The following is a 14,754-nucleotide window of genomic DNA, read 5'->3' as shown; positions in this document are numbered from 1 at the left end:
TCAGGAAGAAGCAGTTACACATTTCTTGCATCCCTCATGGCATGTATGAACACTTAGTGGTTAATCAACAAATACTTTTTAAATAAATTAACAGTAAATTTTCATAAAATATCAAGTATAAAATATATATAACTAAAAATCTACCACTACCCAGACAGAAAAAAAAATACAGTGATGTACCCTACTGATCACAAATTAATAAATGTATGCTTAGTTATATTTGTTAACATTAACTACTTCCCATAGACAAATTTTTTTAAATTATTCAGTGTATGGCACAAATTTGTATATAAAATAAATCAAGAATATTTTTTATTTATTTTCAAAAATTCTATCATGTTGGAACAAGTCACATTTTATATTCATAATTTTATTACTAATAAATCATTTCTATACAAGGAGGATTTAATCTCAATTAGGAATTGAAAAGCATTTTTTATTTTAAATTGAATGACAGAGGAAATAATAAAGGTGTGTCTTTATTCAATCCAATAACATAATTTTTACTTTAGAATTATCTTAGTATATATCACAAATATGGCAAGCCAATCACCTTTTGCACTAACAGAAATATCTTCAACATATGAAAAATTCACTTTGAAGAACAGTGTGTACCTAAATCACTATGTCTGTAATGGGAAGGAGAAATATTTATTTATATTCAGTTATATCTACAAAAATTTAATGATATTAGTTATTGGCAAATGGTAAAAATTGAATGAACATAGAAAAGGAATGATTTGCAACATATTGTTTTATATACATTTTATTTTAAACCTATGTGAGTATAATATTTAAGTTTTAATTAACTTTTCTTTTAAAAGTAAGTCATTATAAAGATTAATGTATTTTAAATATTTAAATGTAGTTTTCTCATGCCGTCAAGATAGATAAGGAAAGCAAAGATAGATAAGGAAAAGCTTTTGTTTTCTTCTTTTCTTTTTTTGAACAGAACTAATTTCATTTAAAGAGGGGCAAAATTTCAGTCCCATGCTAAGGAAAATATGTGGTGGGAAGCAGGGCAGTGGGAATAAACCTTTCTGATCAGGGGCTGTTCAGCTAGACCTCCAGGTGCAGCAGGCACCATTGTAACCATACGGCTGCAGATTGGCCACGTCTACTCCTCTGTGAGCATTCCTAATTTTCTATTTCATCTCTGCTGTAAATCTGACCCTGGAGTATCACAGATACCACATCTGCTAATGGGCTGCCACTAATTATTAACTCAAATAATGCAAATAACTTCCATGAACCCATCTGTAAGGTCTTTTAGTCATTTTGCAAGAATTGATAGGCAGCATCTATGTTGCAATATAAAATTAAATTTAAATTAGATTTAAAATAATACAGGCTACCATAGACTATCACAAAATTATGAGTGTTCCCAGAGCCTAATTCTTCTGGACGTTAACACCTGCTCAACTCAGGCCAACTGTAAAAAGGAACTTTGTCTCTTAAATATTTGGTACTCAATAAGTCAGTATAGTTTATGATATATTTTTTAATATTTTATTTATTTATTTTTAGAGAGAAGGGAAAGTGGGGAGAAAGAGAGGGAAAGAAACATCAATGTATGGCTGCCTCTCACACCCCCCCAACTGGGAACATGGCCTGCAACCCAGGCATGTGCCCTGACTGGGCATCAAACCAGTGACTCTTTGGTTCACAGGACAGCACTCAATCCACTGAGCCACATCAGCCAGGGCTATGATATTATTTTAAAATTTAAATCATATCTCTGTACATTTAGAACACAAGGCTTCAGTGTTAGTTCAGTCTATTAAGACTGTACTTTGCACTTCAAGTGTAAGATTGAAGATAAATTGGCTTTAAAATGCCCACAACAATGATTATATTAGCCTTTTTAATATCAGTTTCAGAAGATTTCTTTAATATTGATTTGTGTTGTTTCACTAAACAAAAAAATAGATCAAAATTAAGCATATCTAAAACTTAAATTTGTGCCACTGGTTTTAGACTTAATTCAACAATGATGCCACACTTTTAAATAAACAGAACTGTTGGGTAAGCACAGTGGGATATTTTGATTCATTGAAAGAACACCATTAAAAAAATGGTAGTTCAAGCTAGCCATATAACCATATTTTAATCATAACATTTGTGGTTTAAAAAGCAAGATGATTTTCTCCAAATTCTTTGCATCTATATAATTAACAATCTAAATTTCTCCATTGTTCTGCTGATACAAATTATAAATGCCATCAGCCTCCTTCCTCCTCTCTCCTCCTCCTCCACCTTCCCCCATCTCCCTCCCCCTCCCCTGTCTGTCTGTTGAGACTGGGAGTCCAACTGGTGACCCTTTGGTTCACAGGCCGGCACTTGGTCCACTGAGCCACACCAGCCAGGGCTCATTAAGTTCATTTTTCACGATTATCTCTTAGATCGCTTCTAGATTTTAAAAGTTGCAGAATATTGGCATTTACCTTAGAGAATATTATGCCCTTTTCAGTATGTAAGCAGTTTTAGTTCTCTCACATCTATATTTCTTGAAAGAAAAATTTAGTCTAATAAAGAATGAAACTTTTGTGCAATTTTTATGGGTACATGCTATAAATTAATTTTCACCCAGTTTATTCCATTTTTTAAAAAAATTCCTGACAATAAGTAGTGAAAATATTTAAGTAGATTTCTTATTACTATACTAGACAAAAAGCCAACTAGCTTGTTATAAAGTGCTCCTCAGAAATGTCCTTTAATCATGCTTTTTGTTTTCCATTTATTTGGGCTAGTGTTTTGGTCATCTACTCACTTTAGCCTCTTTATATTTATAAATACCTGTTAATAACAGATAGTCAAAATTATGTTGCAACTGGATCCACAGAAAGGATCTTTGAGAGACAGGACCAAACATGATGAACTTTCTTTGTTCCAGCTAGTAAGCATGTGATGTATCTAGAGAAGTACAAACATTACTTTTATTTAATGTGTAAAAGTAAAACCATGTGAGCCAGACATATGAAAATGTTTAATCTACTAATCTCTTTAGATGCCTCTGTTTGTGAACTTCTCCCCAGTAGTGCCTTTCCCGTTTGATTCCAAGCAGTTCATCCCTGAGATGATGTCTCCTATTTTGTTCCTAGCTCCTCCATCACCACCCCCAGCATCTTTCTTGGTGGCTGTTAGTATCTTGCCCTGCATTCATAATTTTTTCCTGCTGATAACAAAATATGCCTACTCTAATTGATAGTGTCTGGAAGGAGAACTACCAGTTAAGGAAGGTGGGGTGTGGCTGCCAGAGATAACACTTCAACCCACTGGCAAAGTTTAAAGAAATATTTGGAAAAAGAGATAGGAAGTGAAACAAAGAATCATAAGATAAAGATAGAATTCAGATTTGCTTTCTTAACCCTTTACAGTCTCCTCTTCCTTTTCAGCTGAGATCGTCAAGGGTAGACTCGTGCCATGCCTGTCCTGGCATCCAAGGCACTTACCAGTGGGCCCAGCAGGAGGCTGTACCTGGCAGGAGGCTGTAGTCTTCCTGTTTCCCTCAGGCCTCTCCTGTGGGGTCTTGCTCACTATTTGAGGTCTGCAGCAATCCAACAACACAGAGGAGACCCGGCTGGATATCTCTTTCTTATAAAATATTTATTTTTACTAATTTTCTCAAAAAATGATTGTTTCACTTGATTAATTTTTTAAAAATTTATCCAGTACTCACTGAGCACCACTGCTGTGTGTGATAGCAATACAAGGATAGTGTCTTTTATCATATGACTATTAAATATTTTGGGTTTTGTTTAGAGTATCTTACTTAATGATTAAAACTCCTGTGGCATGGGTATTTTCCTCAATTTAAAAATGAAGTTTTAGAGATTCGAAGCTTAAATTTTTAGGATCTCACAGCTAGGAAGTAGAAAACAGGAGTCAAAACCGAAGTTTAACCGACTCAAAGTTTATGCTTTTAATTACTAGTCTTTACTACTGCTAGACTATGAATTAAGAAACATTAATACATAAATCAGAACCTGAGCTGTAAAAACATGTCAATAAATCTTAATTGCTAGTCATGAAGAATTTTTAAGAACCTACTTATTTGACCTGAATGCATAGCAACTGTTTCCCCTAAAATTAAATCTACCACAAATTACCAAGATTCTTTTTTTAAGATTTCATTTATTTATTTATTTATTTTTAGAGAGAGGGGAAGTAAGGAAGAAAGAGAGGGAGAGAAACATCAATGTGTGGTTGCCTCTCACATGCCCTCAACTGGGGACCCAGCCAATAACCCAGGCATATGCACTGACTGGAAATCAAACCAGTGACCTTTTGGTTCACAGGCCAGTGAGCAATCCACTGAGCCACACCAGCCAGGGCTAGGAATGTTTTAATTAAACCCTGTAAATGACTTTTTGAGAGGCATCCTAAATGTGCATTGTTCACATACATTTTCACTTGTCCACAATCTATATGCCAATGACAGCAAATATCTCTATATCAGGGCACTGCAGACAGTTTATAAATGAAACAAAGTAGGTCATTTTTTTATCCAGGTTAATTAATAATCTTTTCATTCCTTCAAAACAGCTAGCTATGTACTAGCCACTTCAACAGAATGCAAAAATAAGGCACACAAGACTTAATATATGGGAATCAGGAAAACAAAAAGTAAAGTTAAAAGATAATTTCTGATGATGAAAAGTGCCGTGGAAAAATGTGAAGGATCTGTGAGTAGGGTGAGTTTAGGACAGGAAGGGAGAAGGCTCACTGGAGAGATGCTGTTTGAGCTGAGTCCTGCATGGTGAGAAGGAGTCAACCATGTTAAGACTAAAAAACAAACAAACAAAAAGACAAAGAAAATGCAACGACAGACTTCATTTGTTTGAATAACAGGAAAAACAAAAGGCTTTTGTATCTGCATCAGAGTAAGCTGAGGGAAGAGGCAAGGGTTAGAGTTAGAGAGATGCGTATGGTCCAGATCACATGGGGCCTTATATATACAACCTCGTAATGCATTGTCCAAAGACATACTTAAGAATTAAAGAGGATGTTCTTAATAATTACACCAGAAGATAGGTATAAACCTAGAATTTCCCGGATACACCAGGATTTATAGTTATCCCACTTACATGTCAGAGTAAATAATCTGAATTTTAGTACAGTATTGTTGTGAGCCCTTAGATGGTTTTAAGCAGGAGAGTGAAATAATTTGATTTGCATTTATAAATGACTATTGTGGCCTGTATGAAGATTAACTCTTGAAATAGGAGATCAGTTTTAGAAACTAATGAAATAATTCTGCTAAGGGGTGATAGTGGCTTGAATGGTAGTGATACAGTTGAAAAGCAAGTCATACTTTGGGATAAATTTTGTAGATAGTGTAGATAAGACATGGGTTGGATGTAGTCTTGAGGGAAGATAAAAATAAAAGTGGCTTCTAGCTTTTTGGCCCCAGTCTCTGGATGTATTATGATACCATTTGCTGATTTTGGAAAGACTGACAGAGGAATTGGTTTCAGAAGATGATGGGGAATCAGTGGAATCAACAGTCTGCGTTTGACTGTATTAAGCTTGAGATTCCTCTTAGAAATCCAAATGGAGATGTCAAGTAAGCAACTGGGATATATTCTCTTTTCTTTCTCTTCTTGGAACAGCTTTCTTGTTATTTGTATCCTCAATAAACCAATTAAAAATGACATTTAAATATTCTATTGAAGTTATTTTTCACTCAACATCTTCAGTTATATTTTTCTTCACTCTCCAGTGTTTGAAATTGCTAACATCACCACTTGCCTTTCTAGGAAAGCGTAGACCTGGGTGAAATCATGTTTTCCCTTTGTTATTTGCCAACTGCGGGACGTATGACATTGACGGTCATCAAGTGCAGAAATCTGAAGGCTATGGATATTACTGGCGCATCAGGTATGCACACAAGTGGCTAGTAATCCAAGGATACATTCCCAAGTAAAATATTCCATGTACCCAAAAGTATATGTAGTGATTGAATTGAGCTCATTTGTCTGTATTGGGGTACTATAAAAGTAGAATAAGAGATTACCAGCTAAAGGGCTCCAAATCACCTCTTTTATGTACATTATCATGACAGAATTTTTAAAAGGTGTTACCAAATAGATTGACTTTGAAGTTGGGTTTTTATTTTTATTTCTTTCTCTACTGATTTAGTCCTTTCTGAAAAGCATGTAATTTACCATCCACTTCTCTACTATTAGCTAATCACTTACTTCATTATAAAAGAAGATTCTTGGACTTTAAGCCATGCATTTGAAACTTGCATTAGTCTGTGAGTGAAGGCCATCTGAAGACATGTTTAGGCTGAATTTATTTCCCTCACGCGATCTGCAGAGAAATAAGCAGTCTCCAAGGTCACCATCTGCGTTTGCATTCCTACCACCTTTCTAACTAAAAATTTGGGCAACTATAGGAATTGAAAGGAATAATAAAGTAAATAAATGCTTCTTGAAATTTCCTAAAGACATTCTTGAAGGAAATTTCTTTTGTGCTAAATTTGTTAGTGTTAAAGCCACATCATGCTCTTTTATCCCTATATTTAAATCTACAGCTCTGGAGGATTATTTATAACTGAATACATGAGCCTGGGCATAGTTTGTGAAAGAAAAATAATAAGAGCAGAGTAGGGAGATCAGTAGGCATTTGCTGAATTCAACAGAAATAAGCAATAGTAAGTAATGGAGATATACTAAAGGATGACATGGAGGCAATTTATAACTTTGTGGTTAAGAATAAAAATACCCCTTAAATTTGCACGGCAAAAAGCATGATAAAACTTTAAATATTAATGTGGAAAGAGGTATAGTATTTACTAAATTAATTTGTAAAATGAGGTGCAAATATAAATATGAATATCATGCTCCCTTCTGTGTAAGAATGGGAATTTTTAGGATACATATTCATATTGCTAATATTTGCATAAATAAATACTGGAATGAGCCACAAAAACTAGGGGCTGGAAAGGTATGGAGACAAACAGGAGGGAGACTTCTCTCATTGTACATCTTTCTCTAGGCTCTTGATTTGAACTATGTCCTGATTTGCTTTTTTTTCTTTTAATTTGCAATACAGTGTTGATATATAAAGGTAGAAAGAAAGTAAATTTCATATTTATTTTGAAATAACCCAAGAATAATTCTTGGGTCAACAAATGTTGTTGAAGAACTTAAGACCAACAGTGTACTCTGCAAATTATTGTTTATTCTGCTCTTTCTACCGTGTATCAAAAGAGATCAAATTTTGAGACACAAAAACAGCATCAAAGTTGTAATTAAGTACAAGATCACTTTTTATTTACATGAAGCTTTTTATGGAAGGAGTGCATGCTTTGAGAACACCACCTCATTAGTTCTCACAAAAGGCTTGTGAATCAACTAAGGAGCCGGTAAATTATCCTTGTCATGAGTAGAGAAATGTAGAGACATGATGGGGGCATCGAAGGATAAAACAGGCCTGTTCTCATTGTTAATGAGAGGCCTGGGCCTGGGGGATCATACACAAATGTGAATCAGAAAGATGAGCTGCTTCCTTAGAATGTACTTCTTATTAATGAAACATAATTAGAAATGGAAAGCAACCATTGAACATCAATTGCCCTTTCATCTTGTTTTCTTCTAAATATCCTATTTTTAGCCACAAAATATGATTTTGCCCCTTTGAGGACATACTTATAAAACATACAGATACATTTTTCTAGAGCTCAAAAAACACTCATTTGTTCAACTATCTTAATATTGCAATCATTTTTTGGCCTATTCTAAGGAAATAAGAGTTATTACTAAATTGATGGGAAAAAATGTTGAAGGATGATCAGAAAGTAAAAAATAAAGACAGAACTTAGAAACTGATTGTTTGAACCATCTACTGTGCTTACCCAGTAACCCATGCCTACTTTTTATTAAAAAGTAATACCTTACAAAAAAAACTTTGTATAATCCTGCATTACAATATTTTCTATAGTATCATAACAGTTGTTCTACTTATGGTGGCGGAAGTAAGAAGGCAGAGTCAGGTGAGCAGAACTTGATTCCTTGGCCCATAAAAATACAGCCCAACTAAATTTTTCTCTTCCCAGGTGATATCATATAAACAATGTCATAACAGAAAACTTCCTTGTGGCCATCTTTAAGAAGGCACATATTGACTTTTTTTGTATGTTGTCAAGTATTTAATAATTATTTGTATTAATCATTTTTTCAATCTGAGCTTTTTATAAAGCACAAATACTATGACTGTAAAATAACACCTCTAATTTTAGTACCTTTTCTAATGATTAAAGAAAATTCTAACTAATGTAGTTGTTGCTTTTTAATTTCTACTCATTGTGATTATATATACTTGTCTAAATATATATTAATGTTGCTCTTTCACAAGTTTCAGTATTCTGATTCTAAATTATTTTTAAAGAAATTACCTTTAATATAATTATTCTTACTTCTTAGGATTAAATTCTCTAGAATTCACTTCTAACAAAATGTGTCTTCAAATAGCTATGACTAAAAAAAGTATAGTTCTGGACTGACTCTTGATAAATTTATGAGTTTTTTCTGTTGTATTAAAAATAGTGAAATCAAGCTAATTTTTTCCTAGTTCATTCAAGATAAATGCTTTCATTTAAAGTAAGAAGACTTAGAGAGTCTACTGCCCCCAAATAAGTCATTTGAATTTAGGACTGGTAATGTTATAAAGCTTACTAAACCATTTTTCTTAGTAACAATTAACTACAGTTTTATTCATGCTTTGTACTAATATTTTTATTTTAACAAAATTACCTTCCCATTCCTAGATCCTTATGTCAAAGTGTCTCTGATGTGTGAGGGTCGCAGATTAAAAAAGAGGAAAACAACTACAAAGAAAAACACTCTAAACCCTGTGTACAATGAGGCCATTATTTTTGACATCCCTCCGGAGAATGTGGAGCAAGTCAGCCTCTCCATCGCAGTCATGGATTATGATAGGTATGTGTATTTATCTACTCACTGAAGAACAGCCATGCTTAGTCATGTGCAAAACAAATTCTGCTACAGCAGTTTTAATGTAAATTTGAAGAGGTAAAAATTATTTATTTGAAACTCACTTTTTTCCACCCTGTCTGCTGTGACTCAGTGGATTGATCACTGGCCTGCAAACCAAAAGATCACTGGTTCAATTCCTAGTCAGGACACATGACTGGGTTGCGGGCCAGGTCCGCAGTTGAGGGTGCATGAGAGGCAACCCTCTCTCTCTCTTTCTCCCTTCCTGTCTCTGAAAAATAAATAAATAAAATCTTTTAAAACTTATTTTTCCATGTTACAATATTTTTATTCTTCTCCAAAAGAAGCTACTCTCAAATTGGAGGTTGGAACACCCAGGGCTGGTGAAAGAATGGGTATGGAAGCACTGTGAAACACATTATAGAAAGCACTACTGTGAAGCCTTTTTATATAACCACAGAAATTAAAATCAACGGAGTCTGTTTTTCCAATCAGGCTGGAATATGAATATTATGATTCTTATCAGAGCTCTGTCATTAACTAGCTGTGTGAAAGGGAAAGTTTTGTAATTTCTCAGGGCTTCTCTTTTCCAATTCGTAAGACATGAGCATAATATGGAACCATGAGCAGTGAGTATTAAGGGGAGAAGGTGAATAGAGGCCCTGGGAATAAGGCCTTGATGCTTTCACATCAGCCTTAAAACATTGCTTCATGGATCGCTCTTCCAGGTCACACACTTGGAGTCACTTTTCCTTTCATGAAATAAATTGCAAACTTTCAGGTACACCACTGAAGGTTCTTCCTGCTTCAGCTCCTTCCTTTTCCTTCCTGCCCTTCCTTGCCTGAAATACCACCCTGCTCTGTGTATCTCATCCCGCCCACGCCTACAGCCCTGCTCAAGTCACCACTTCTGTGTCTTTCTCAGCTGGCCAACCTCTTCTTCCTCCTCACTCTTGTCCCACCTCGAAGATTCACATTTCTTCATTGGCCCTTGATCTATATTTCTTTTTATTGCTTCACTTTTTATATTTTTAAACCTTTTGGAAAGGAATACTATGTATTTAACCTACAAAATTATCAGCACATAGACCATGTCTTACTACATTTATTTTGTTCTAATAATAACACAAGTGGAAAAGAGCACACATACACAGATATTTTAAAAGAATGTCCGTTTTCTAGTGTCATGAAAATGGTAGTAACTGGGACTCTATAACCTAAAGAAATTAATTGTGCTATCCTCTGGCTCATAGCTAGCAAAATGAAGCAGTGAAAATGAAATGATTTGTATTATCTATTTCAAATTAAATTATATCATAGTTTACAAAACAAGCTATCATTAGAGAGAGAGAGATCTTGAATTAGCTGAAATTTCAACTCTAAAAATGTTGTACTGTTTTCATCAGGAGCCCTTTTTTAAGTTTCACCAAAAACTAACTCCTATTGATTTTTTCACAACAGTGATTGCTGGTAGATTCAATTGAGTTTTGGGCACCCAGACAACTTTAGGGAAATGGATCCTGACAATATACAAAACAGAAAGATTTGTAAAAGTATGCTTATTTGGAAAACAATATTGAGGAAAATGATAGTAAACATACAAATCTATATCAATGACAGGAAGAAAGTAATGAAATGTCCTAAAATCATTTCAAAGTCTCTTTAGAGATGTCTGTCCAAATAACCCTTAGAAATGCCTTTAAATTACATTTCATTCTTGGGAATGAACTAAACCACTTGTGCACTTGATTCAACTGTTCAATTCAAATCCTGCCTCTCTGCCTCTTACTGGAGTGTGAAGGCAGGCAGGTAGGTCCCTGGACCTCTGGGTGTTTAGTTTATATCTCTGTAGAATGGAATGATGATAATAATACTCACTGTCATGGTGTGAAGATTAAGTGAGTCAGTACATTTAAGTTTCTTAGAACAGTGTCTGGTACATAATAAGCTCCGAAAATATTAAGCGCCATTATTATTTTGATTTGTTGTTGTAAAAACAAGACATAAATGGAAAATGGGAATATTATTCAGGATGCTCTGATGTTATGCAATAATAAATTAGATGCTGTGGCACTCAACATAGCCCTGCCCTGTTTGATTATAACCAAGTATAACATTCATTGATATATCATTTAGAGTCAATTAAATATGGCCCTTTATACAAGAAAGTAGGTATTGAGCTCTTGGTGAGAAATCTAAGCATCATTGCAAAATGTTAAGCCTTGTGGAAGAATGAGATTTTGATTTACATCACTTAAAGTTAATAGGATTGCTTCCAAGAAAGAAACTCATCACATAGGTAAGGACCAGCTGACATTTCTCATTCACACTACGTATTTTTATTCTTGTGAAATGTGCTCAAGTTACGAGGCACTAAAATGATTTGTGTGTGCACTTTTAAAAACTTATTTTTGCATGCTGATCCTGTTTGTTTAGTAGATTTTAGTTTGCTTAATATTTTTTTATTTGACCTGAAGTAGTTTGATTTGCACAATCATTTAGAACCTGTCTCAAAATCTAGTGTTTTAATCATATGTTTAAAATTCTGCTAAGATGTGTGAAATTTCATTTATCTTTGAACATTGGAATGAAAATATAACATTCTCTGAATTTTAGGGTAGGACACAATGAGGTCATCGGAGTGTGTAGAACAGGACTGGACGCTGAAGGTCTTGGGCGAGACCACTGGAATGAAATGCTGGCTTATCACCGGAAACCAATAACACATTGGCACCCCTTGCTGGAGGTGAGCTCTGTGATTTCCTGACACCTGCTCTCTTTTGCTTAAATATTATTTGCTAACAACTCTATGATGTTTTATATATTCACCTATTTTTTTAAAGGAACAGATGTTACTCTTGCTTTTGCCCCTCAAACTCTATCATCCAGTATTCAGGGGTCTGTGTGCCTCGCTAGATTTCAAAAACCACTAGACTTTCTGGTTTGATGTTAATTTGGACAGTAAGCCCATAAAAACTGCAACTCTATTATTTTATTTGCATAGCTCAAAAGCGTACATCAGTGAATGGTGGAACAAACGAGTTAAGTCATTACTGACTGGAAACTAAATGTTCGTTCTCCTCTTTTGTGAAAATAGCCACCTCACCTACACTTCCCCAGAATCCTTAAGTAGAGGTACCATCCACTGATACAACTCATCTATGTAGGAGAACAGGCATATCTACCCCAAAGCTGGGCAGGAAGTAAGAGTGCTCACATATTTTTTAAATATCGAGGTGTCAGCTTGTCTGAGATCAAAGCATGGCTGTGCTGTGTGACCACATATTGGAGAACCTTGGGGCAAGTTACTTTACCCTAAGTTCTGCTATTATTCTGTAATTGTAGTAAACTCAGAGAGTAAAACTACATAAAATGCTGAATATTGAGTTCTTAGCTCTATGACACAATGTTAGCACTGATTATAATGTTAAGTTATATTAACCAAAAGAGATATCAATACCAGCTTCTATGAGTCTACTTGAAATTGTCAGTGTACTGGGAACACTGAATGTTGCTAGGTGAAGCGACAATTGCTGGAGCCTCTTGAAGAGTCACAAAGTAAGTTATTTTTATGATCTGATTAATTGAGAGGTAATGCGCGTTGACCAAAGGATTTGTGGTAGGTGATGGAATTTATGCAGTTCAATAAAAAGAATAGTTAAGATAACCATATAGTAAGTGGGTGATATATTGTCACCTCTCCATAGATAATATCTGCTTCTTGTTCTGGCACTAGGTACTGAATTGAACAGGATTTTTCCTAGCACTAGGCACAATGTAATTAACTATTAAAAGTCAGGTTCTAATCTCAGCCTAGTCACAAAAATGGCTGTCTTACTCAGGACATTATAGAGAAAACTGGTTGAGTGTGATATGAACATTGCATGCTCAGACAACAGAGGTGAACTGTCATCGTAGGTATCTGTGTGCGTGTGTATTTCAAATATTTACCTCATTTCATCATTTACAAGACAGACACACACAGAGATGCACATTCACACAGTATGTCCCGCTAGAGTAGTTTAGAAATATAGACAAGTATATTCTCTAAACAACTCAATGAGTCTTGGGAAGGTTGTATTTTATTTCAATAATGTGTATTGTCTAAAGTATAAATTATACTCTACTGCTTAGTATACATTTATGATCCTTTTCCTGATTCTCATCTTCATTTTTATTTAAGGTATGAAAAGTAAATATTAATGTGAAGAACCTAGACATGAGAGTAAAATTTGCTGGGCAGCAGAAATGTGCATTCTAATCCTTGCTCCTCTGGCTGTATAATCCTGGGCAGACCACTTAACTCTGTCAACCAGAGGCATTTCTCCATATTTAATGCAAACGGAAATGCATGCCCCTCAGATTCTATAGGAACTATACAGGGAGAAATGAGATAATGTAAGCAAGAACTTTTAATAAATGAAAAGGGCATATGTTGTACAACCCAGGGCATATTATAATTACATATGACTCTTTAATAACTAGTTATACTTTTATCTGATGAAGGAGAGCTATGGACCAGGCATGTGTTTGTGTCAGTTGTTGTAGGATATTCAGGAAGAATAGCTACAATATGGACATCTTAAGAAGATCTCAGATATTTTTCTAGCAGAAGAGTATCAGAGGACAAGTGAAGTAAAAGATTATGTAAATATACTTTCTCTAGCAAAAAGCTCCTTTTTTCCAGCATCTGCATCTACATTCAGTGGTCAAACAGAGACCTAAGAACTGGCTGGATTTTGCATGTGGGAAAGTGATGAGGGTGTAATTATGTGTTCTGTTGTCAGAGAGAGGATTAAAATGGAAAGGGAACAATTTGAGAGCTGGGTAAATTGGTGGGACTGAGACTAAATCATCCTTTAGAAAATCTATCTAGATCATCCAGTTTATTCTGTTTTAACTAAACTTTTTAAATACACATAATATTTAGAAACTGTGAGAAATTATTCTTCATCTCTTGTGGCTCCCATTTACCAAACTTAGTTCCTGTCATCTCATTCATTGCTCCTCTGAAAGTGTGTCCTGCTTTAGAGCAAGTACAATGTAGTCTCTTGTGTCTAGAACCTCTCATTGCATTTACCTAGCAATTGCCCTCCCCACTACAGTAAACCAATAATTATTTTACAATAAGAACTAAAAGCTTGTCATAGAATGTGAAATGGATCTGCAGTGATGAATAGTTGTCTAGACATTGCTGCTCTGCATACCATCTGCTTACCATGCCCTGCCTACATCTCTGTGAAATATTTGTGTCCTCTCATGCTACCTGAGAAGGTGAGTTCTGAAGGCAGAGGGAGTTTATGTATAGTTTCTCTTCAGAGATTTACAGATCATCAGTGATTATTCACTGTTAAAAGGTAGCAATAATTACCCACTTTATTATTTTTTATACTAGATCACACATTTTATGAAATTATTTTTTTTCAGTTACCTGGCCGGGCAACCAGTTTTGATAGTCAAGGATCCTGTTCATCTCCTAAACCACCTTCCACACCATAATGCCTCCAAAATAAGATCATTGTAATAAGGACCCAGGACCATGTGCTCATCAGATTAGGGAAAAAGAAAAGAAAAGAAAAGAAAGGAAAAGAAAAGAAGAAGGTTTGATTTCCAGATTTAAAATATATCCTGGTAATGAACAAACTTGATGTGCAATTTTCCATTTACCTTTTTGTCTATTTATTAACTTTGGACATCTTGATATATTTTACTTGAAAATAGAGAGTCCTTACTTCCATAAGGCATTTTATTCTTCTTGTCATATACCTATTAGCACAGAGTGTTTTATTAAGTT

The 14,754-nt window shown here is 34.7% G+C and overlaps 1 protein-coding gene across 1 annotated transcript in view; it reads left to right on the top strand.

The window, feature by feature from the left end:
• The window catches only part of SYT10 (synaptotagmin 10), a 49,699-nt gene extending 35,240 nt beyond the window's left edge, over positions 1–14,459 (top strand). The window contains exons 4-7 of the mRNA XM_090275510.1: positions 5,760–5,880; positions 8,774–8,945; positions 11,577–11,706; positions 14,388–14,459. Of these exons, the coding sequence (XP_090131636.1) occupies positions 5,760–5,880; positions 8,774–8,945; positions 11,577–11,706; positions 14,388–14,459 (495 nt within the window). The remainder of the gene's footprint in view (positions 1–5,759; positions 5,881–8,773; positions 8,946–11,576; positions 11,707–14,387) is intronic.
• Positions 14,460–14,754: the final 295 nt, after the last annotated feature.

Source organism: Furipterus horrens, unplaced genomic scaffold (genome assembly GCF_987537825.1).
Source record: "Furipterus horrens unplaced genomic scaffold, mFurHor1.1.pri manual_scaffold_4, whole genome shotgun sequence".
In the NCBI taxonomy this organism is placed as follows: domain Eukaryota; kingdom Metazoa; phylum Chordata; class Mammalia; order Chiroptera; family Furipteridae; genus Furipterus; species Furipterus horrens.
Note: the sequence above shows the minus strand (reverse complement) of the source record. Positions and strands in the feature narration are given on the sequence as shown.